The sequence below is a fragment of the Prunus mume genome, linkage group LG5 (genome assembly GCF_029339155.1).
Source record: "Prunus mume cultivar Tortuosa linkage group LG5, ASM2933915v1, whole genome shotgun sequence".
NCBI classification, from domain to species: Eukaryota; Viridiplantae; Streptophyta; class Magnoliopsida; order Rosales; family Rosaceae; genus Prunus; species Prunus mume.
The window spans coordinates 24,390,161-24,416,208 of NC_142702.1; the positions used below are offsets into that span (position 1 = coordinate 24,390,161).

General features: G+C 37.5%; 1 protein-coding gene, 1 long non-coding RNA gene and 1 pseudogene across 2 annotated transcripts; all 3 read right to left on the reverse strand.

Moving 5' to 3' along the window:
• Positions 1-1,109: 1,109 nt before the first annotated feature.
• Positions 1,110-3,579, reverse strand: LOC148917398 (uncharacterized). The gene is made up of 3 exons (XR_016127257.1): positions 2,962-3,579; positions 2,291-2,638; positions 1,110-1,560 (listed from the first exon to the last, which is right to left on the reverse strand). It is a non-coding gene; the product is annotated as an uncharacterized LOC148917398 (long non-coding RNA).
• Positions 3,580-10,038: 6,459 nt separating this feature from the next.
• LOC148917399 (uncharacterized) lies at positions 10,039-15,885 on the reverse strand (annotated as a pseudogene).
• A 1,019-nt stretch (positions 15,886-16,904) lies between these two features.
• On the reverse strand, positions 16,905-17,351 carry LOC148917400 (uncharacterized). Its single transcript, XM_089052426.1, has one exon. It carries the CDS (start codon positions 17,349-17,351, stop codon positions 16,905-16,907), a length of 447 nt encoding a protein of 148 aa, XP_088908552.1.
• Between the last annotated feature and the right edge of the window lie 8,697 nt (positions 17,352-26,048).

Genomic DNA, 26,048 nt, shown 5'->3' on the forward strand with positions numbered 1-26,048 from the left:
GCTATACATTTTTGACACGTGGGTGGACACTATACGCTAGGCTGGTCCTTTTTATTCTGCTAATCTGGCATATTTCGCCAAAGCATAGACCTGTGCCGACGAACATTCTAAGATTTAAGATACAATTTAATTGTAAGTCCGCAAGCTTAGCCCATTCATGTTCCATAGAAAAAAGTCATGTGGCTTGTTTGACATTTGAATCATTGTCCTTGAAAGGATTCTCTGAGCACTAGAGTTCGTCAATTTTCAAACTGATATAAATTGTTGTGTTGCCTTTTGGTTCCTTCCTATTCTTTCTTTAGTTTTGCAGTGCATTGGTTGGTTGTTGCGGCATTCTTATTTGTGCATGTATTAATTTCATACTTTAAACAGATTCGTTGAACCAGCTTTACTTGACTAGCTAATAATGATGTTCTTAACAACATTGTCAGATTTTAACATGTCAACTTATGCAGAACATTCTAAGATTTTAGATACAATTTAACTCTAAGTCCGCAAGCTTAGCCCATTCATCTTTACACTGAAAAAATTCACGTGGCTTGTTTGACATTTGAATCATTGTCCTTAAAAGGATTTCTTCAAGTTTCAAACTGATATAAATTGTTGTCCCTTCCTATTCTTCCTTGAGTTTTGCAGTGCATTGGTTCATTGTTGCAGCATTCTTATTCGTGCATGTGTTAATCTTTTATACTCAAAGTAATTTGTTTTCTGAATCTAAAGTGGAAAAAATATTTCAAGGGTTAATGATGATTGGCGTAGCTCATGTGATTTATAACTGAACGAAAGATGGTACCTTCTCAAGAGTATAAAAAAGTGCCTAAATTTACTGTTATATTGGGTTCATTGTTTAATCGTACAATACATTCATCATGCATTATTTGAGCTTACTTTTTACTTATTAATTAAAGGTGTCCTTTCACTTGGTAAACTATGCTTAGAGATGACACTTCCTTGCAAGCAGAAAACTCTTGGCCAGCATACACATTGCTGCAAATGTGACTTAGTCCAAAGGCAGTTATGTGGAGATTGCATATACACGAGGTAAGTTATTTCATAAGTTAACTGTTCAAAGTAACTTTTTTTTTTTTGGTTATTATTTTAATGCTCCAATTCTTACCAAAAACATGCAATGCATGAAAGGTTGTACATGTACCTTGAGAACAACTGACAACACCTCAGAAGCATGTCACTAGCTTAATGTTTATTCAAAGAACTAGTGTTGCAATTTTATATCTTTGTAATGAGCGCTGATGGTCCTATACATTGAACTTTACTGTCTTCAACAGATATGGAGAGAATGTGATTGAAGCTAACCAAAATCCTGATTGGGTTTGCCCTGCTTGTCGGGGCATCTGCAACTGCAGTCTTTGCCGTAAAGCAAAAGGGTGGGAACCCACTGGTAATCTGTATAGGAAGGTTAACCCTATCAACCTTATTCATCCTGCATGCATCTGTGATCATTACATAATTTGGTGTAATATTCTTCTCTTCCAGCACCCCACGGTTACTCAGTTGATAATCTTAGGTCCTTGCATGTCAGACTAAGTGAGGTCCTATCATCTGTTTGAAAAAAAGAAAGAGGAATAAAGAGAAAGGGCATGCAATTGAACACAACACGCATACAAGCACACTAACTCAAGCATCTACAGACAATTAAATGCATACTCACATACATACATGCATTCACTCATTAGAATCACTACATAGTTTTTGCACTGTGATTTTGGTACACAGTCAGCAAGTTCACAAATTAACATGGATAACCAATTGCTAAATTTTGTTAATTTATCAGGTCTCAAAGTCGGTGGCGCATTTACCTTCAAAAATTCGAAGTTCACCATCAGAAAGTAGCAGCAGTCGATACAGTAAGATTGACATACAAAATTTTTGGACATACAAATACAATATCCAAACAATGACCCTCTTTTGGTTCCACTTTCTATACCTCTAGCTATATCAGAAAGGAAAAGGTTTCAACCAGTACTAACTATTCAAATTAGTAGTTTAAACCATGCTCTTTTATGGGCTATTAGATTTGTTATTGTGAATTACAAACTGGCATTCAGAACATGATGCAGGAAACACACATGTTTGCAGAAAATTCAAAAAATGCTACAAAGGTTGTGTGGGGTTCATGAAATTTGCATCATCACTTCATTGTAAACATTTCAGTAGCATTTTGACAGTAAACTATAACAATAAATTTCTAAAATTGTAGCAAAGATGACTAACATGTGAATAGAATATTTTCTGTTGGAGTGGAACATGTAAAGAGCTGTATGTGGCATACCTGCACTTTGCACTGAACCATAAATTCTCTTCCACCCTCAAGTTTCCATGCACAATATCATCTTGTGGCACAAAACCTCTGATTTTTCTTATACGAATGGATCGATATATTCTTTCCATTTATAAGAATTAAACCAGTCATATTGCATCCAATTGCTTTTCCGGCTAGGGCAGAAAGAAAAGTTGTTTTTCGGGCCCCTGATGGACCCATGACAGTAGTAATGCGGCCAGGCCTGACCATTTTACTTCTGGCTGCTGCTTCTCGGCATTTGGCCGGTCTCCTCTCTCTAGTGGTGAGAACTTCGTCAGAACAATTGTAAGTAATAAGTAGCAGAGTACTCAGAGCTGCCTGCATAAGAAATGAGGAGCGTAAGTATGTTTCACAAAATTAAAATATGTATAATATAGAAAGTCAGTAAGACAAAAAACTGGAGTTTTGGAATATATCAGATAGGCACTTTCATTAGGATGAGCAGAGTGTGCTTTAGATGAAAGATCAATCATGTGAGACTGTGAACCCTGTTGAGTTTTTGTTTCTATAAACTGGCCATTGGTTAAGTTCAGTTGACTTCTCACAACCCGTTCTTATAATTCAGTCACCCTCTTTTTTTTTTTTTTTTACATGCATTTTCTCAGCAACAAAACAGAGAGAGTAAAGTGAAGAAAGCTTACGGGTCCTTTACGCAGAAGCTGGAACGATTGCTAATCTGTCTGTCGACTGAGAACTGCTGTTGCGGCCATAGAGAATCTGTGTGATGAAAGGAAGAACAGCAGGGTTGTCGATTTGATCATTGTCACCAACATCTTGGCACTGAACCAATTGCCCCCAATGCACCAAGCTCAAAGCTAAGATGCCAAGTGAAGCAAATGTGCAAAAGTTGGTGCCTTTGAGGCTCTTGGAGCTCATTATGAAAAAGAAATACCAAATTTCAAATGGGTTTTGGAAATTTAGTGGAAAAAAGTGAGAGAGAAAAAAAAAATTTGAATTCTGGGCTTAACCCCTTTTTCTCTGCTTAATACATTGACCCAAAATAAAAAAATGGAACTTGGTGTGAGATCTGAATGTGGGCTTGGAAACAAACTACCAGAATGGGTGATAGAGAGAAAGAGAGAAACAGAGGCCAAGAGCTTTGGGGTTGAGTTCAGAAGTCAGATGGAAGAGAGCTTGAGAGAAGCAAAGAACGTGGGTGAGAGAAGGAAGAAGAAGATGCAGCGGGTGGGGCCTGAGAAAGAAGTAAACAAAAGCACATCCGAACTAGTTTGGTTCGAGCCGGCTTTCAGACATGTCTTGTCTTATTGTCTCTGTCTGAAACAATTCCGCATGACAAAGGTTTGAGGGATTTGTTAAATCCATGCGCCATTTGGGAGGCAAAAGCGTGTTTCACTAATAGGCCTTTGATCAAGAGTCAAGAAAAAGGTACTCAAGTCCAGTCCATAATTATAATTGGTTTTTTTAATAGAAATTTTCAAGTATAAATTAAAAATAGTTCATCACTATTGCCCAATAAAAAAGCGCCTATGCTTGCATACCAGAGGTAGAATCAGAGTATCAAGTTCGAATTTTAGTGGCATCTTAGTTAATGTTTTGTCTCAAATAAAGGATTTGTGCAAATTTGACCAGAGTTAGTACATGAATGCTTAAAGTCTGAGGAAGTTTCTGGTATATGAGATGAAAATTTAGACTGTGTTAGGTATTGATTTCATAATTAGACTGTTTGATTAGGTATTGTAAATATATAAAATTTCTGGGGAAATATTTTGGATAAATAGGAAAAAGAGAGAGTTGTGAGAGCAACTGGCAGGTCAAAGTTTTCAAAGCCCTTTCTACCTTTATGGTGAAATAATTATTGAAACATTTAATTTAAGTTTAAGATATGACTGTTTTCTAATTGAATGTATGAAGAGCAAATTTTGGGTATAGTCCATTTGAATTTTCATAAACACCCGGGGGTTTTCTTCTCTTTTATATATGAAATTCTTAAGATATGACAACAATTGTGTTTGTCTAATGCAGTGAGGCCATCAGCTTTCTGCAGGCAATGAAGTGTTTTTATTTCTAGAAAACAAAGAGAAGAATGATGAAAGCAAAGACTACGAAGTCTACTTCTACTCGTTCTACTTCCCCTTTCTTTTCACTTGATCGTGACCCAAGAAAATCTGGTTCCGAGTCTAATTCTCAGAATGCCACAGAATTTAGCACAGCATCCTCTGCCAAGTCATATGCCACAGAATTTACCGTATATTTTAAAGCGAAACATTTGAAAGGAAGAGAATGGAGTTGTATTAAATTCCTCATCAACCAAGATCTTAGCTTGTTTAAATGAGCCACAAAATTAACCAAAATTCCTCGTATTAAATTTCCAATTTTATTCTTTTTGCCTCAGCCCTTTTCAAATTCTTGATTTCATATATATGGTGAATATTAATTTCACATCTTTGAAGTAATTATCTTACTATTTTGGCTGGCTCACTTGCTGTTGGTTCATTGATGAGCACTTATTCGATATTAACTAGGGTTGGGCACAGTATGAGATGACACGGGATGAAGGTCATCCTAGTGTCAAACCCAAATAAGGGAATCAGGATGGGATGACACATGATGAGAGTTTTTGAAAACACGTTCAAACAAAACCGGACCCAAACGGGATCGGTATAATTCGGTATCAATGTTGATACCGTAAAAAATCTGCAAAATTTAATAAATCAAGTATAATACAACAAAACCCTCAATCAAGATTCAAGAGTCTTGATTCAAGACCAACCAAGAAATGGAAATCTTATACAAAGTTCAAGTGAAATGGAAATCAAATCTCATATGGGCTTTTACAACAAATCAAGCCTAATATAAATTCAAGTGAAAGGGAAATCAAATCTCATATAGGCTTTGACAACAAATCAAGCCTAATACAAACAAAACAAACAATCAATCAAGAGTTCAATTGCAAGACATGTCAAATTACAAAGCAAGAATTGGAAATCTCACATAAGCTTTTAGAAAACAAATAAAGCCAAATTAAGTACAAACTTCAAAGCAAGAAATGAAAATCTTAAATGGCATGTCCCTTTCCCTTTGGATCAATCCCTAATGTGTTGTACTAGTGGCAGCAACTTTAGTACTTGCATATTCTGCAAAAAAATTAAAAAATAAAAATTCACACACGTTCTTATAAACAAATGCACCATTATAAACTAATAAACAATTAAAAAGCCTAAACATTATTAAGTAATAATTAATAAACATAGTAAACATACCTAATTTAACACTCTCATAAAACTCATATTCTTCAGGAGTAGGTTCATCTTCTAAATTTATGAAAATGTCATCTCCCTTCAACCAATTTTGCATACATATCAATGCCTCCACTGATCTAGGAGTTAATGAACTCCTAAATGCATCAATTACTCTTCCCCTAGTGCTAAAACAACTCTCAGATGCAACTGTTGATACTTGAATGGCAAGAATATCCTTTGCAATAGCTGCCAACACAAGGTACTTAGGACCATTGAGCTTCCACCACAACAAAATGTCAAAAAAGACCTCTTTGGTTGTTAATTCCAAAGGATCATGCAAGTAGGTATCCACTTCATGTGCAACCACAGCCTCTTAACTCTCTTCCACCATCTTTATCCAATCATCCATTATATCATCAACATCTTGTGAATTTGCATTCACTGTCTGTGGAGTAGAATTCACATTTCCACTTCTTATGTGAATTCCATCATCCATTCTAGGTGCATACTCTTCATACATAGACATCAACACCTCCATCCATTCTAGGTGCATACTCTTCATACATAGACATCAACACATCCTTTATCTCTGTGTTTTTTTTTTTCCACTTCTGCATCATCAAACTTCACCTTCTTAAACAGATGTGTCACATGCCTAAGCTTGAATCTAGGGTCCAAAACAATAACAACAACCAATAGCACATTCATATCTTTAAATTTGACAAAGTACTTGTTATATTTTTCTCTCATTTTGCTTGCCATATCAACCAACACTCTTTCTGCTTCTAAACCAGTGGCCATCTCAGGTGACACAAACAATTTACCAATCCCTTTTTCTATTGCTAAAATAGAATGAAAAACTTTGTTGACAGTGGGGGTGCAAAGATGCACTTACCTTTAGTGTGACCTAATAAAAAACCCTCAAGAACTTCACAAAAACAGTAGCATTTTCCAAATCATCTTTGTTTGGCGGTCCAACCCTAATATGCTTAGTTAGTATTGCTCACAACCACACCATCCTCATCAACTTCATGTTCTGGTTTCTTGAAGTAAGCCAACAAAGGGATGTCCTCATCCTCCCCCATTCTTACAAAAGCCTTTTTATATTTTAAGGCTGCATCCAACGTTATAAATGTCGAATTCCACCTTGTGAGGACATCCATGGAAACCAAACCTTTGATGGACAGTCCCTCTGCTTCCACACAGGTTTTAAAAAATTCCAACCTTTGAGGAGAAGACCTAAGATACATAACTGCATTTCTAATGGCCAAAATAGACTTAGAAAGCATTTTCAAACCACTAACTACAATTAGGTTTATGATGTGAGCAAGACATCTCACATGTAAGTACTTCCCTTGCAAAACAGGTTCTGTTTTCGCACTTCTAATCAACTTTGACTTAACCCAATTTATAGCAACTTTATTAGCAGATGCATTATCCACATTTATAGCCAAAATCTTTTCTATCCCCCACTCAAGTAAACAATTTTCAATAAGCTTCCATATTGTTGGCCTTCGGTGATTTGAAATCACACAAAAGTTCAAAACCCTCTTGTGCATTTTCCACTCACAATCAATGAAATGGGCAGTTAACACCATATAATTACAGTTTTGGACACTTGTCCAAGTATCAGTAGTGAGGAAAACCCTAGTTTCCATCAAATCTTTCTTCAACTTCAACTTATGCTCATCATACATTTTCAGAAATTGTCTTACAATTGTTCTCTTGCTAAGAACATTGAACAAAGGGCAAACAACACTGCAAAATTTCCTAAAGCCTTTCTTTTCTACAAAACTAAATGGAAGCTCATCTATAATAATCATCTCAGCACAAGCTTCCAAAACATCAGTCTGCACAAACCCCCTGACTACAAGCTTGTTACCTTGACTTTTATCACCACTAATTATCTTCTGGTTTTTGTCAACATTTGCAGGGTAATATCTGCAATACTTTCTAATATGGTTAAACATTCCACTTGTCCCATTTTTCCCACTATCCACAGCATAATCTCCTAAAGAACCTTTAGGACAATAGACACATTTTGCTCTCTTATGAACCACTTCAACTTCTATAATCTTCCATGTTGCATCTTCTTCTTTTTTCTTTTCCTTTTTCTTGTCCTCATATGTAATAAAATGATCACAAACCCAACTACTTTTCACACCTCTATATTTAGTTTCTAAGTTGATTTCACTTACTGAGTCATCATCGTCATCTTCAGTTTGAGATAGCACTAGCATTACTGCTCCTTCTGCAAATTGGGTTGGATATGGTGCAAATTGTGTTGGTGGTGGTGCCATCTCAGGCAATGGTGAGGTTCCTGTTGAAGAAGCAATATATCCAGATTGCATAAAAAAAAACATAAGTATCATATGGATATTATTAATAGATTTCTAGTTACAAGCTTAGCAAAAGCAATAATAATAATAAAAACAAGTTTCGGGGCCTCTAACCATTCCAAATTCCCAATTAGGGCTTTGGGCTAGGTTGGAGCTGCAGATTGAAGAAAAATATACTTGCAAAGTTGCATCAAATAGTAGTTTCAGATTATATTCATGCAAACATAAACAATTTTCTAGAACCTGTAAAGACAATTTTAGTAGCATGTTAGGTTGTAAGGTGTTCAACTATAAGACAAGCATGTAAATTTTCCAGAGCAGCAGAAGATGATTAGCAATGTACAAGTATAGGAAACTCACAAAATCAGATTGAGCATTAGATCCTGATTAGTGCTTCTTAAGGCATTACATAATCAAATAGCAAACACACACACGAATCAAGTTACATAAGATTCCATAATCTCAAAGAAAAACTCACTAATGATCAAATGGCTTCAAATAAAACTTGAGATAGTGATGGAAAATAATTAAGATTTGCAGCCTCACACAAGAAAACAAGGGTTCTTCAATAGAAAAATTAAACGGAGTTTCAATGGTGGTCAACTATTGCAGACTCAGTTGTTGCAGACTTAGTATTTAGATAATCAAATAGAATTTCAATACAAAAATCTTGTGCTATCGAAACTAACTATTGCAGACTTAGTATTTAGTCCATGGACAAAAACACATGGCCTTAACAAATTTGTGGATGACAACAGTTTGTACTAGAATAGTTTATATGATGCAAAATTAGGACCTTTTCACGATCCACACCTCCTTCTTAAGACTTAGTATTTATATGATGGAAATCAAATTTGTAATTGCTTGGATGAAATTTATGATTTATATGTATGATGAAGTTTTTGCTTATTTGTTGATTAGGTGGTTGTGGTTTTTTTGTTTTTTGGTTAATTGGCATAGGTTTGCTTTGAAATTTTACGAATTGGAATCACTCAAAAACATATATAAAAAAATGACAAATTGAAATCATTCAAAGTATATTTTTCAAGAAAGAAATAAAATTTGGAAGAGAAAAAATAGATAAGAAAAATAACCCATTCTTAAATTTTCTTTGGAACATTTACACTATGACTCTATGGGATTCGAATCATGGGTCCGTCACTGGTCACACTATGTTTTTTCACTCACCATTTTACTTTTATGGCAAATAGACACACCTTGCTCGCGCTGTATTTTTTCGCTCGCCATTTTCGCCATTTCACTCGCGTTGTGTTTTTTCACTCGCCATTTTTGTCATTTCATTCGGGCGGTGTTTTGTCGTTCGGCAGGCAAATAGGCAGACTTTGCAAGGCTTTGTGAAGCTTCTGTATGAGGCAAGTCCCACTCTGAGTGAGTTTTTTATTGTCTTTTAGAAAGCTTGTCGTATAGCATATATAAACATGCATTTCAAGTTCTTGATTGTTTATGCATCATCAAAAGCTCTCATGGCCATGCTGCTTCACCTAAGTTCATATTATATTCTAGTTTTGGTCCTATTTGTTAACTTTGTAACTTGTTATAACCACGTTAGTCTCTCACTAGGGGGGCACCTGCACCCTATGAACCACCACCACCACCATCACCTTCATCACCACCGCCATCACCACCACCTCCCAATAAGAAAGGGTCTTTAGGAGGACTAAGTGATGGGCAGAAGGTAGGGATAGTGTTTGGAGTGCTGATAGGGGCAGGATTGATTGGGTTTGGCGGATTCGTGTACAAGAAACATAAGGATAACATGAGAAGAGGCCGATTTGGAGCTGCAGCCAGCACAACCTTTCTTTGATTTTGACACATCTTTATGATTAATTGGAAACTGAAATAGGAGAGGAAATTAAGAGACCATGAATGAATCTACATTTGTTCATTCAAGTTTTGTCTTGTTTTATGTCTTCGGCATGGGGTTTTTTATTTGATTGTTCTTTAATATTGAAAACCTAGCATGTCCAATAAGATTTGAAATTCATTTTGTGTTTATTAAAGTGTTCTTGAAATGCAAATGTTATAAAAGACAGTTCTCATTAATGTGTGACAACACTTGTTGGGCAAATTAATCTGACAGAAATCCTTATTGGATTTAATTACAATCATGATATCATTAACAAAAATGAATATATAGAAACCAAAATGAATAACAATCTAAACGACAAGAACCAAACTTAATTGTCCCTACTTTACTTGCAATTTCCAGTTTCTTTGTTCAAAAGTTGATAGCTGCATGAATTGTAAGAAAGCTATTGATTACATGATATCCTTAAATTTTAGTTAGCTATAATTTGGTATTGGTTCTAGCTAGCTGAATAATAGATCCATAAAGCCTCATGAATCTAAAGAATCATGTTGTTGATTAAGTTTATGTGTCTGCTAGGAATGAAATGTGAGGATATCCTCCAGGATTTGCTCGGCCACTATTGCGTAAGTGAATAGTCCTACCCCAAGAAGTACAGGGCTTGCTCTTGATAAAGTCTTTTGCTCACCATTTTCACATTCTTTATTGTGCATTGCCCAAGCCATTGCTGGTGGCAGAACTCCATATAGCGTTGTCATATAGTAGTCTCCCTAGTCTACATAAAAGTCAGTTAAACAGAAAAGAAAATCCCAGCATTTAAGGTTAGCATTATTATAAGCTATTGTCTGCTTAATTTTCTTTGCAAGTGGTTCAACTGTTAATCTCTCCTCCTTTATACTTACAACAATGTATGTGGCAATGGAGAATGCATCTGGAACGCTAGTTAACACGATAAGAGATGGACCAACAACCATTGCCACTGCTGTAAAGCCAACTTTATTCCTTCCCCACCATTTTCTCAGCTCAAAGGAGATGTTTGGTTTCTGCTAGGGTTAAGTAGCATATAAGTTAGTGCTGTTATTCCTAAGGACATGCTTTAACCTGTGAATTAGTTGGAGACTTGAAATGTAGAGAATATATTTCATTGTATTAAACAAATTACACAAAGTCCCTATTTATACAAATACAGGAAGGCTACTTAAGGTAGGAAATAATATAGACATGAATACAATTTGATTTACAACAGTAAAGCTAATTGCTATGAGGAGATTGTGAATTGACTTTCGTGTGTGCTAGGAAAGGAAAGCTGCATCAAGAAAGAAATAAAATAAGAGAAAAAATAGATAAGAAAAACAACCCATTCTTAAATTTTCCTTGGAACATTTACACTATGATCCTACAGTTTTCGAATCCTGGGTCCGTCAGTGGTCATGCTATGTTTTTTCGCTCGCCATTTTACTTTTATGGCAAATAGACACACCTTGCTCGCACTGTATTTTTTCGCTCGCCATTTTCGCCATTTTGCTCGCGTTGTGTTTTTTCGCTCGCCATTTTTGCCATTTCATTCGGGTGGTGTTTTGTCGTTTGGTAGGCAAATAGGCAGACTTCGCAAGGCTTTGTGAAGCTTCTGTATTAGGCAAGTGAATAGTCCACTAGGCCTTGCTCGGTTGCTATTGCGCAAGTGAATAGTCCTACCCTAAGAAGTACAGGCCTTGCTCTTGATAAAGTCTTTTGCTCACCATTTTCACATTCTTTATTGTGCATTGCCCAAGCAATTGCTGGTGGCAGAACTCCATATAGTGTTGTCATACAGTAGTCTCCCTAGTCTACATAAAAGTCAGTTAAACAGAAAAGAAAAACCCAGCATTTAAGGTTAGCATTATTATAAGCTATTGTCGGCTTAATTTTCTCTGCAAGTGGTTCAACTGTTAATCTCTCCTCCTTTATACTTACAACAATGTCTGTGGCAGTGGAGAATGCATCTGGAACGCTAGTTAACACGATAAGAGATGGACCAACAACCATTGCCACTGCTGTAAAGCCAACTTTATTCCTTCCCCATCATTTTCTCAGCTCAAAGGAGATGTTTGGTTTATGCTAGGGTTAAGTAGCATATAAGTTAGTGCTGCTATTCCTAGGGACATGCTTTAACCTGTGAATGAGTTGAAGACCTGAAATGTAGAGAATATATTTCCTTGTGTTAAACAAATTACACAAAGTCCCTATTTATACAAATACAGGAAGTCTACTTAAGGTAGGAAATAATATAGACATGAATACAATTTGATTTACAACAGTAAAGCTAATTGCTATGAGGAGATTGTGAATTGACTTTTGTGTGTGCTAGGAAAGGAAAGCTGCATCAAGAAAGAAATAAAATTTGGAAGAGAAAAAATAGATAAGAAAAACAACCCATTCTTAAATTTTCTTTGGAACATTTACACTATGATCCTACAGGATTCGAATCCTGGGTCCGTCAGTGGTCACGCTATGTTTTTTCACTCGCCATTTTACTTTTATGGCAAATAGACACACCTTGCTCGCATTGTATTTTTTCGCTCGCCATTTTCGCCATTTTGCTCGCGTTGTGTTTTTTCGCTCGCCATTTTTGCCATTTCATTCGGGTGGTGTTTTGTCGTTCGGTAGGCAAATAGGCAGACTTCGCAAGGCTTTGTGAAGCTTCTGTATTAGGCAAGGGAATAGTCCACTAGGCCTTGCTCGGCTGCTATTGCGCAAGTGAATAGTCCTACCCCAAGAAGTACAGGCCTTGCTCTTGATAAAGTCTTTTGCTCACCATTTTCACATTCTTTATTGTGCATTGCCCAAGCAATTGATGGTGGCAGAACTCCATATAGTGTTGTCATACAGTAGTCTCCCTAGTCTACATAAAAGTCAGTTAAACAGAAAAGAAAAACCCAGCATTTAAGGTTAGCATTATTATAAGCTATTGTCTGCTTAATTTTCTTTGCAAGTGGTTCAACTGTTAATCTCTCCTCCTTTATACTTACAACAATGTCTGTGGCAGTGGAGAATGCATTTGGAACGCTAGTTAACACGATAAGAGATGGACCAACAACCATTGCCACTGCTGTAAAGCCAACTTTATTCCTTCCCCATCATTTTCTCAGCTCAAAGGAGATGTTTGGTTTCTGCTAGGGTTAAGTAGCATATAAGTTAGTGTTGCTATTCCTAGGGATATGCTTTAACCTATGAATGAGTTGGAGACTTGAAATGTAGAGAATATATTTCCTTGTGTTAAACAAATTACACAAAGTCCCTATTTATACAAATACAGGAAGTCTACTTAAGGTAGAAAATAATATAGACATGAATACAATTTGATTTACAACAGTAAAGCTAATTGCTATGAGGAGATTGTGAATTGACTTTCGTGTGTGCTAGGAAAGGAAAGCTGCATCAAGAAAGAAATAAAATTTGGAAGAGAAAAAATAGATAAGAAAAACAACCCATTCTTAAATTTTCTTTGGAACATTTACACTATGACCCTACAGGATTCAATCGGTCCGTCGATGAGTCACGCTATGTTTTTCGCTCGTCATTTTACTTTTATGGCAAATAGACACACCTTGCTCACGCTGTATTTTTTCACTCGCCATTTTCGCTATTTCGCTCACGTTGTGTTTTTTCGCTCGCCATTTTTGCCATTTCATTCAGTGGTGTTTTGTTGTTCGGTAGGCAAATAGGCGGACTTCCAAGGCTTTGTGAAGCTTCTGATTAGGCAAGTCCCACTCTGAGTGAGTTTTTTATTTTCTTTTAGAAAGCTTGGCGTATGGTAGATGCGTAATATTGCCTTGGAATGGTCCAAGCTTGGATGTCATTCACTTTTTCTTATTTAGCATGTGATACTCATAATCTACCAAACGGTTGTAGTTGTTGCATCGGATGATCTCGTTTTGCCAAGTAATTTTCCTTTCTCACTTAATTTTTCTACTTATTGTTGTAGTTGTTAAATCACTTACCGGTATAGTCGAGAGATTTATGAAGACCCCATGAGTAATATGGAGACCCATTAGCCAAGTCACTTTCTTGGTGGTGAGATGTTACCTTTTATAAGTGAGGCAAACTCCCTTCCACTTGTATTTTATCGATGTGGGACTCTTTACCCTTGTTTGAGATTGCATGAAATTGCTTGGCTAGATATGGTATAAACAACATTCATACAACATAAACATATATACCAAATCCAAGAACATACATACATAGAAGAATTAAAACAATTCAACAAACATAGTTAATCAACTTATAAACTAGATCTAGATAGAAAAATTCAACAAATTGTTAAACTCGAAGTAAGTAGATAGTGATCCTCCGAAGCCGCAACTCCTAAGTCACCCAACCTCTGCCATATCATGATTAATTGTTTGATGTATTATTTTACATTTGCTTGATGTTATTGCTTATATGGAAAATGTGTATTTCATATTGTAAATTTGTTAGAAATTTTTTTCCTTAGAAACAGACACTCCTCCTGCCATTAACGTATCATCTGTACAACACGTTTTCTCGGTACCTATGCTAAGGCTTGGGTGACCATATTTTTCAACTTCTGCCATATTACATAGCTCCGATTTTTAATGCAGAAGTCCATATGACTTGGTAGGATCCTCATAGAATCTGCGTGATGATGAAGGTTGCTCTTGCATAAATCCACCTTGCAGTTTCTACATGTTTGCGAGTCGTTTTGGCCCGGGGAAAATTTTAAAATAAAAATGCCTTTCGTACCCTTCCACTGACCACTCGACCCATCCCAAAAACCCTTCCCATCTTCCAATTGCTATTATTCTTTTCTCAGATCCAAACCCAAAGCTCCCCAATCACCACCTATTATTGTTATCGTGATATTTCTCATTTCAAGTTATTTCTAAATCTTAAAATCAAAATCAAAATAAGGATGATGTGTGTTGTTTTTAATTTAATGGAAATCAAATACGTAATTGCTTGGATGAAATTTATGATTTATATGTATGATGAAGTTTTTGCTTATTTGTTGATTAGGTGGTTGTGTGAGGGGAGAATTCCATGATAGGTTATTAAGCTGTTCCTTGAAAAATTAAGAGAAGCCTAGAAGGGTCCCAATTAGTGATGTTTCAATTGCAAGGAGTGATAAAGCTTATACCATATATGAAAGGCTTATTTATGTACATACCCTCTGTGCTTTCAAACTTGTTTAAGATTACCACCTGTGTTTGAAAACGTCTCAAAGTAGCCTCTAACCTTTTAAAAACCATCTCACGTTACTCCTTCCGTCAGTTTTTTCTTCTTTTTTTCTCCTCCTTCCCCCCTCCAATTCCAGCAACAGTAATCCGAACATCTTTGTTACTGTTCATCCGATCAGTTTTTGGGCAGCCATCTCCTCCTCCGGCCACTCCAAGCGACGACATGGGTATCAAAAGAACCAGCACGTTGTCCTCTACTAGCCTCACATCTCAACCGCTGCCAACCGCCGTTTGGATCGCAAGAAAACGCAAGAAATTGGCCGGTTTTTACCCAAAATCTCCATCGCTCGTTCGGGCGATTCCGAGCACCATTTGCTTCGATCCAGGTATGATTTTTCAATCTCTCGAGCTATTCTTGCTGCTAGTTGTGTTAGTTAGGAGAAATTTCTGAATTTTGGAGGGTAAATAAGTGATGAACAGTAACAAAGGGGAGGGGTTGCTGTTCGAATAGGGAGGCGATGAAAAAGCGATGTTAACGGCGTCAAAAAAACTGACGGAAGGGATAATGTGAGACGGTTTTTAAAAGGTTAGAGGGTACTTTGAGATGTTTTCAAACACATGTGGCAATTTGAGATAAGTTTGAAAGCACATGAGGCATATACATAAATAAGCCTATATGAAACCCTATTACATCTCACCCTAAACCAAGTTGTGTCAAAACATGATCACGTTTCCATGAATAGAACTATGTTCAATTGACTCAGTTTGCAGATATTGGGTTACCTCATATGCAATTCAATAGGGTCAACAACTTGATCAACATGGGCAGAGAGGCAAAGTGCAATTGCATCCCAAAAAAGCAATGCCAGCAATGGAACAAGGCTACCAAGAAATACCGAAAAATCCTTAAGCGTGTAAGATCACCACCCAAATAAGCACAAAGAACTGCAAAGAGAGTCAAATATAATATGACATTGGAGATTCCAAATTGTCTATGCTGCTCAAGAAGGGCAAGTTTAATTCATCGAATAATGCCCTCCTTTACCAAGTGCAAGGTCATGATACAGCAAAGAAAAGATTATCACAGGTATTGTAGCAGGGACTTTGCCCTGATAGGTGCTGGTTTAGTTGGATTCATGTCATTGGCCCAATTGGCAAGAGAATAGTGGTCCAAGTGGCAGCTTCTCACCTTTCAATTGTATTCAGTTGTAAGTTGGTTTTGTAAAGTTTTCTGTTGTTAAATTGTATTGTAAAAGTTCTGAGTCAATAAAGTTACTCGTTTGCTTACACGAGTCAAGGTTGAGACCATTGGGTTCCTATCATGCCCCAATCTCCAGTTCCCTCTAGTCCTGACTATCCTCCAAACATAATAGTCAGCACCTCTATTGCTAGTAGTAAACCTGTTAATCAAATTTGTGTGCAGTTTGTAAGTTTGATATCATGGAATTTCTCTCATTTAAAGCCGGAAGATATCTTGTGGTATTACTTGTTCGTTTCATGCCCTTTGCAACCACATTTACATTTGGGTTAGAGCTATTGAAAATAAACATGCTTTATTAATTAGATTCATGAGTTATGTATTTAGTTAATGTATAAGCATTTGAAAAGACTCTAGAAGTTGATTGGGTGCATGTATTCAAGACTAGGAAGTAGTGGGGCTTTATTACCTTCGGTGGTTGTAATTGCTATATATGCCAAAGTCATGTAATCAGTTGGCTATACCCAGTGGCGAATCCAGGATTATGTGGCCAAGGGGGCTTAGTGTAAAAGTTCCGAAATTTTTCTACAAAGAAAATAATGCTAAAAAGATAGAAAGATAGTACTTCCATTCATAATTCATAACAAAACCAATAATACAAGATACTATTGTCCACGATGAGTTTTCATATTCTGAAAACGTTGCCTTATAGTTTCGTTATCAATACAAGCAAAAACATCTCTCTCAATGTAAACAATCAAGCCATCATTCAACCATTGATCTCCCATTCTATTGCAAAGTGGATTTTTAATAATATTCATGGCGGAAAATGTCATCTCCACTTAAGCAGTTGCAACCGGTAAAACCAAAGCCAATGTAAGAAGCAAATACACATAAGGAAATATTTCATGAATTCCTTTCTCCACCATTTTTTCCGCAAGACTACTAATCTCTTCCAATTGAGAAAAATCACTACTCGAACGCATATGATGAACATAAACACCGAGTTGATCTTCAAGCATCAGTAAGTCTCTATCCGAAAAATCATAAGGATAAAATTGAGCAAGACAAACTAGCTTTCGTTTGTCAAAAGCTACAAAGTTATTTTTCGGACTCAAGCATGCCAAACAAGTAAGTAACTCAGTACTTACCTCGTTTAAGCGATCATTTAATTCTGCAAGTTGCCCATCAATTACATGAATAAAGATCTCCACACGATAACGATGATAATTTGTCTTCATTGGAGCATTATGTCGTGATCTTCCTGGAATTACATATTCTTCATCCATGGTAGGAACTGTAATATCATGTGTTAGTACGAAATTCGTATTGGCATTTCCTAGATTTTAGTATAGGGTGAAAATTAGTTTGTGAGGAATTGTTATTGAATGCTTTGTCACTACTCTTTCAAACCCCACACTTCCGAGGCATGCCCTGACCATATGAGAATCTTGACCTCAGGTAAATCATGACATAATCATGCATTCATTATAGGATTCTTAATTGGAGTTATTTTTCACTTAAAGTATTTTTATCTTGATCTTATTTTTAATAGGATTAGTTTTTATCTCTTGAGATTACTTTCCTAGTTAAACTCTATTTTGGTTTAAGTTAAAATTATTAAGTTTTCATCATCTTGGACTTGGAAAGGATGTTTGAATGAATATCCTATTTGGCTTCGTTGTTTACATATTGATATACACTGTTTTGTTGGATATCAATTGATGATTAGATAATCATCCCTTATAGTACAAAAGATGACGAAATAGAATAGGACTTTATTTCATTCAAAACTGATTTGGCACGTTGGTGATATATTAGCCTTCTGAATCATCTCTTGCTACACAGCAACATAGTCATATAAAGCCAAGGTTGCATCTCCTACTTGAATGGCTTTTTGAGATATTTGTTTTGAGCATATAGAGTTCTAAGAAAAGCTATTGTACGGATTTTTGAGATAAATCATCAAGTGTTCAATGTTTACTTGGTGATTTATTAAACACTTTAATCATTCATATTGCATTCATATGCATGTCGGTGACTCATACGGTTGAGGGCACCAAGACCGTGGTGGCGGTTTTTCTCCGGTGAGCTTGAAGCAATCGTGGCCAGTATTGCGTTCAACAGAAGGAGTATAGAAGATCATCCTGTGACAGAAGTTGAGTTATGAAGAAGTCGGTAAACATTATCTAGAGTGTGTCTAAGATAAGTGTGTGAGTACTTCTTGTAATCATCGTTCTATAGTGGATTTGTGTTGGACTAAGAAGTCCCGTGGATTTTCCCCAGAGGTGGGGTTTTACCACGTAAAATAATTCTCTGTGTGTTCTTTTAATTTAAGCTCTGCACGTTACAGGATTGATAGGCCATATCAATCTTGCTTCAAAAGTTAATTATTATTTATTGCAAAAAATTCGAATTAGCCTGTTTAACCTTCTCTAGGCATATATAGACATCCTACAGGTATTTTCAATTGGTATCAGAGCCATTGAAGAGATTCGTGACCTGAACACTCTAAAAGTTCGTGAACTTATAGGGTCGCTTCAAACCTACGAGATGAAGCATCTAGCTCCTAAGAAAAATAAAAGCGTTGCTCTTAAAGTAGTTGATAATGAAGATGGTGAACACCAATCTGAAGAATTCAATGGGGAGGAATTTGCTTATCTGTCACGACAATTCAAGAAGTTTTTCAAACATCAAAATTCGAGAAGTCATGATTCCAAAAATCACTCAGGTATAAATTCAAAAATTAAGCATGGTGATTACACTGATGGTAATTTAAAATCTCGCAGGTTTACTGAGAAGAAGACCACTAAAGACAGAGTCAAGTGCTATGAATGCGAAGGATATGGACATATTTCTACTGAATGTGCCAACACACAAAAGAAGCAAAATGGCAAAGCCAAAGCATTGAATGTAACATGGAGTGACAGCGATTCAGAATCTGAAAGTGAAGAAAATACCATTGCGTTAATCACCACTGTTAGTTTGGATAAGGCACAGCAAAACAAAGGGAATGATGAAGAACCAAATATTGGTTATGTGCTGGAAAAATATGACGATCTTCTAGCTGCCTCTCAGAAACTGAATCAACACAACAAAGAGCTTGCCAAAAAGGTTGCTGTGCTGGAGCTTGAAAACAGTAGGATTGCCAGGACATTACAATCCTCTGCTGCTGAACCAGAAACAATTGGTGAAGGTATGTGTGAAGGTATGTACGAAAAATTGGAATTCTTACAGAAAAAATGCTTTGATAAAAATAAATTAATTGATTCTTTGACCTCTAACAACCAAGCTCTTGAAATTGAGCTTAAAAGTTCAAGGGAAAGGATTATTGCTTTGACAATTGGTGCAGAAAAGGTTGACAAAATGATTAGCATGGGTCGAAGGGATGGAGACAAACGTGGCTTAGGTTTTGATTCACTCAACAAGTCTTCCGCTGTATCTGTTACAAAGTTTGTCAAACCATCACTTTCTACTGGTATTCCAACTCATCAAACAACTTGGAGATTTACACCCACATGTCATTATTGTGGAGCTCGTGGACACATTCGACCGAAATGCAAACTGTTTCAACAGATGTTTGTAAGTCAAAAGTCCACCAAGGAGGGACAGGTAAGAATTCGAAACAAGATTGCATATCTTGTAAAAGAGGTAAGTAGGCTGTCAAAACTCTCTCATTCCCTATCCTTACCAAGTTCAAATCTAGTATGGAGAAGAAAGGATAATCAAAATAGCTTGCTGGCAATTTCAAGTGATACACATCAAATTAATTCTCCTGAAATATTAGATGTGAAATGTTTTGTTGCTCTTACTGCTCTCTCTGACTCTAAATCTAAATCTTGGTATTTTGATAGTGGATGTTCGAGACACATGAGTGGTGAAAAATCATATTTTTCAGAAATCTCTCCAGAATGCGTGAGTGGAATGGTTACTTTTGGAGATGGAAGAAAATCCAAGATTTTGGGCAAAGGAAAGATTATGGCAACTGGTACACCTAGCTTGGACAATGTTTTATTAGTTGAAAATCTTCAAGCAAACCTCATCAGTGTAAGTCAACTTTGTGATGAAATAGGTGAGGTAAGTTTTACTAAAACCCAATGTCTTGTTAATGATAAAGATGGATCAAATGTGATGATTGGAAACAGATCACCTGACAATTGTTATTGTTTTTCCACTAATGAAGTTTCTCAAGTGTGTTTTAGGACAAGTAAAGATCATCTTGATTTATGGCATCAACGTTTGGGACACATGAACTATCAAGACCTAATTAAATTGTCAAATTGTGAATCTGTAAGAGGTTTGCCAAATCTTTCAGGTAAACGTGAGGGTGTTTGTGAAGGTTGCCAACTGGGGAAGCAAACCAAAAACCCTCACAAAGCTACAAACTCAATCTCCACCTCTAAAACTTTGGAACTGATGCATATGGATTTGGTTGGTCCAATTCAAGTTGCTAGCTTAGGAGGAAAGAAATACATTCTTGTCTTAGTAGATGATTTCTCACGTTTTACTTGGGTCATTTTTTTGCATGATAAGACAGAAGCCTTTAATTCCTTCTATGTTTTGTACAAGCTAATCATGAATGAAAAATATGACACTAATTCTTGTATCATGAGACTTAGGACAGACCACGGGATGGAATTTGAAAATCGAGCTTTCTCTGATTTCTGTTCTGAACAAGGAATAAAACATGAATTCTCTGCTCCAATCACTCCCCAACAGAATGGGGTAGTTGAAAGGAAAAATAGAGTCCTTCTTGACATGGCTCGTGTCTTGTTAAAAAGTGCCAAATTGGCGGATCATTTTTGGGCTGAAGCCATCAGTACTGCATGCTATACATCTAACCGTGTGTTTTTCAGGCCACATACCAAGAGCACTCCATATGAAATTTGGAAAGGGAAGAAACCAAATGTCAAGCACTTAAGGACTTTTGGTAGTAAATGCTACATTTACAAAGACAGGGAGTATCTTGGAAAATTTGATGCAAGAAGTGATGTTGGAATATTTCTTGGTTATTCAATGAATAGTCGAGCATATAGGGTGTTTAATAGTCGCACTAAAATAATAATGGAATCAGCTAATGTGGTTGTAAATGACACTTCTATATTGCAGGTTGAACCTAGGAGTGAAGATACTGATCTGGAAACTCACGAATCTGCAGATGGCACTGAAGCTGAATTCGAGGATTGTAACCAGTCTATCAATCCTGTGATACGCAGACCTGGCGCAAAACAAGTTCAGAAAGATCACTCACCCTCAGATGTTATTGGGAATGTTAATGATAAATTGAGAACTCGACAGCAAGTTTGTAATGAGGTAACCAATTTATGTTATGTATCCTTTATTGAACCTAAGAGTGTGACAGATGCTCTTGCAGATGACGACTGGATTCTGGCTATGCAAGATGAATTAAATCAATTCGAAAGAAATGATGTGTGGTATCTTGTTCCTCGTCCCAAAGACTCAAATGTAATTGGTACCAAGTGGATCTTTCGAAATAAGACAGATGAGAAAGGACAAATTATGCGCAACAAAGCTAGACTTGTTGCCCAAGGTTATTCTCAAATTGAAGGTTTGGATTTTGATGAGACTTTTGCTCCGGTTGCACGTTTAGAATCTGTTCGTTTGTTGCTATCCATTGCATGTTATCTTCGTTTCAAGCTTTATCAGATGGATGTCAAGAGTGCGTTCCTAAATGGAGTTTTACAAGAGGAAGTCTATGTGGAACAACCTGCAGGTTTTCAAGATCCTATCCATCCCAATCATGTATATCGTCTGAAAAAGGCTCTCTATGGACTCAAACAAGCCCCGAGAGCATGGTATGATAGATTATCCACACATCTTCTTCAAAAAGGCTACACACGTGGTAGCATTGATAAGACCCTCTTTGTCAAAAGAACCAAACAAGATTTAATGGTTGCTCAAGTATATGTGGATGATATTGTTTTTGGATCTACTTCAGACATCCTCGTCAAAGAATTTCATGCGGTAATGCAAACCGAATTTGAAATGAGCATGTTTGGTGAACTTAATTTTTTTCTTGGTTTGCAGGTCCAACAATTCAATGGAGGCATGTTCATCTCTCAAACAAAGTATGCCAAAAATTTGGTGTCCAAATTTGGTTTAGAATCTGCCAAGCCCTTTCGAAATCCTATGAGCACAAGCACCAAACTTTCCAAGGATTTCCATGGCAAAAGTGTAGACCAAAAATTATATAGAAGCATGATTGGCAGCTTGTTATATTTGACTGCCAGTAGACCAGACATCTCCTTCAGTGTTGGACTTTGTGCTCGCTTCCAATCCGATCCCAAAGAATCACATCTACTTGCTGTGAAAAGAATTCTCCGCTATGTGAGTGGTACCACAAACTTTGGTGTATACTATTCATTTGACTCAAATGTTGAACTTGCAGGCTATTCCGATGCGGATTGGGCTGGGAGCATTGATGATAGAAAAAGCACAACTGGCGGATGCTTTTACATAGGCAACAACCTTGTATCTTGGTTTAGCAAGAAGCAGTGTGTCTCTCTCTCCACAGCCGAGGCCGAGTACATCGCTGCTGGGAGTTGCTGCACACAGTTGTTATGGATGAAACAAATGCTCAATGACTATGGCATTCGACAAGGTAAAATGGTCACGTTTTGTGATAACATGAGTGCAATTAATATCTCGAAAAATCCGGTTCAACACTCTCGCACAAAACACATTGATATTCGTCACCATTTTATTCGTGAATTAGTGGAAGAGAATGTGCTCTCACTTGAATTTGTTTCTACTGCAAAACAATTAGCTGATATTTTCACAAAACCTCTAGACAATCTACGGTTTGAAACCCTTAGACAGTCATTAGGTATTTGTGCTCTTGATTGATTCGGAGTCTACTGCATGCCAAAGCCTATTCTTGCTGTATGCTGTTTAAATTATTTTCTATTTTTCTAACTCTGTCCAGCTCGTGCAAGGATTGTTAGGCTGCATCAATCCTGTAGTTGTCTGAACGTATTTGCTGATCTTAGATTGGGCTTTGGTACAGCACTCTATTGAAGCCACACACTCACAGCTTTCCACAGAGGTTTCCATTGTCTTGGTGCATTATAAACTTCATTAAATGATCTATCCATCTATTTAGCTTTATATTGCACACCACACTCTTTTTCTTGAAGTCCTTGAATATCTCCTCTCATGCACTTGTCTCTCTTTGGATTGCCTTCACACTATTGTGCGCAAGTTCTTGATCTGGTTTAAAAAATATATATATATTATTTATAACCAAAAAAAAAAAAAAAAAAAAAGGTGTTGACCACTCATTGCTCAGTAACCGGGCCTCTTGTCTAACCAACGTCGAGGTTCGAGTCAACAGGCTGTGATGGTCTCCTATCCTTGCTTATCTTTGGAGCCTTCATGATTCGGATCAATATTTCCCCGGTGCTTTATCACCCAGTTGCTTCCAGATCATCTGACGTGAGCATACTGATTGACCATCCGTTACATGGATCATGTCGAAAGCTAAATAAAGTAAGCCCTCCAAAAATAAAAATAAAAATAAAAAAATTTTATTTACAATTCAAGTCTCAAATAAACCAATCGTCTTATACTTACAATGCACTTAGTGTATGTGTCATCCTTGGTGGATCAGTCTTGGGAGGCTGTATTTTTGTGCGTCATTGAAAGGAGTTCACTTCACACTTTTGCTTCCTGATGGTAGACTCATTTTTTGTTGTTTATCTTTCATCTTGCATGTGGTCTGCCTCCTTGATTATCTGTGAATTTGTGCGTTTCCTTCAGTGGCTTGCTTTTGTTCCTGCTATGCTTTGCTTCTTATGCGTTCCAGACAACAATGGGTCTGCTCCTCCTGTCTCGTCTTGCTCACTTACCTGGCATGTTTTTGAATGAAAAATAATTACATCTTCCCGAGAGCTTTGTGGCTGCATCCCATGTGTGTTATATATCTTGGTTTTCTTTCTTTAGTGTGTCCTAGTTTTCTTTTCGGTTTTTGTTGATTGTTTTTTTTTTTGTTGTGTTGTTTTTCTTCTTGTTTAGACAGTTTTTTTCTTATATAAAAAAAAAAAAAAAAAAAAAAAAAAAAAACCTTGCAACCACACGGTGCGTTTTACTCTGTGTGCTTAAACTGTGCAGATTAGGTCATCCTCTTCCTCAATCAGATTCGATCTCTCTTCAGCCCCCATTGTTGTCACCCAAGGGTCACGGCGTCTGCTCCTTCGTGTCTTGCTCTGTCGCATCACCATGGTCACCACACGGAGCCGTCGTACCTCCTCATCCGCTGCCACTGATCACAGCCCCTCCCGCTCCGTGCGCCGCCGAACTGCTGCTTCTCCTCCCTCGGGTGTCACGCCGACTGCAAGCCCATCACGGCCGTCCTCCTCCCGGCGCTCGCGCTCCAGCACAACATCTCGTGCATCCCCTCATCCACCGGTCTCCCACTTCGTTTCTCCGGTGTGTGCTACTCGGTATACAGATGTAATCTATCATCGCCCTATGTTAATCGAAGAAGATTTCGACCTCTCTTGTTTTGGCCCCACTTTTGTTGATTTTCTCACTAGGCATCGTCTCCTGCCCTTAGTTCGTGGGTTGCCTCTACCGAATTTTCAGATCGTTCGGGAGTTTTATGCAAATTTTCCTGATGTATCCGCTGCCTCTGTTGCATTGTCTGGTTTGGTTGTGCGTGTGCGTGGGGTTGCGATTCCGCTCAGTTTCCACTTTATTTCGGCTGCCCTGGGTCTGCCTCCTATTCGCTCCGACAGTTCGTGTGAGCCAGTTCCTGATTTTCTTCCGCGTCGTCAGCTGGTGAATCGCCTCTATGTGTCACCACCGGAGGTGCTCCCCAATGAACTCTCCTCTGGTATGATGTCTCAGTGGACTCGTACTCTGTATATGCTTGTGCGAAACTATCTGAATCCCACTTCTCAACATGGGAAAGTGAGTTGGAAAGCTGCTCATATTCTCTTCCAGCTCGTGATTGAGCAATCTGTCAGTGTTGAGTTCTATGTTCGTGAAAGCCTTATTGTCGCTGGTGCTGCCAATGCCACAGTTCCGACATCCAGTCTTGTTCTTCCTCGGATTATCACTGCCTTGGCCGCTCATGCTCGTGTGCCGGCCCTCCCTACAGATGATATTGGCTCCTCCGACTCCATCAAAGTCAACAACCAATTCACTTTACACCGCAGCGATGCTCACTGTACTTCTGGTGGTTTCTCCATCGCGCAACAGGCTCTTTTGGATTCGCTCTCTGCATCCCATCAGGTGACGCATGCACTTCTTCGTCGCATCTGGAATCGTCTTGACACCTATAGTGAGCTGTTGCTATCTGTTGCTGGGCACATTCAGCCTACTGCTCCTTCCCGTTCTCCTCGGGCTCGCAGCATCTAAGGTTCTTCTGTTCTGCTTCTGGTTGTTTTTCTTTTGAGGTCCTCTCTGTGTCCCTTTGGATTTCCTAAACAAAAAGGGGGAGAATATTTTGTGGTACATATGAAATTTAGGGGGAGTAAATATTTTGTGGTACATATGAGGTTTAGGGGGAGTTAATGTTTTCTGTCTTTGGGATCAGAACTTGTGGTACTCTGCTTAACCTCCTGACATATGAAATATTTAACTGTGCTAAGTTCTGGCTATTATTATCTCAATTCTATTATGCTTCACTGGTCGTCTGGTTGTTGGTGTGCAGACATTGCAAGAACTGAATATCTGTCTGACAAAGCAAAGTAGGATATGTAGGTTTCTTTTCTTGTAAACGTATTTGAAATGTAATCCAGTGTTTTGTCCAGGAAATGCCAAAGGGGGAGATTGTTAGTACGAAATTCGTATTGGCATTTCCTAGATTTTAGTATAGGGTGAAAATTAGTTTGTGAGGAATTGTTATTGAATGCTTTGTCACTACTCTTTCAAACCCCACACTTCCGAGGCATGCCCTGACCATATGAGAATCTTGACCTCAGGTAAATCATGACATAATCATGCATTCATTATAGGATTCT

Bases quoted from the DNA above. Each gene is read 5' to 3' on its own strand.
- LOC148917400 (XM_089052426.1), bottom strand. From the start codon at position 17,351: ATGGATGAAGAATATGTAATTCCAGGAAGATCACGACATAATGCTCCA.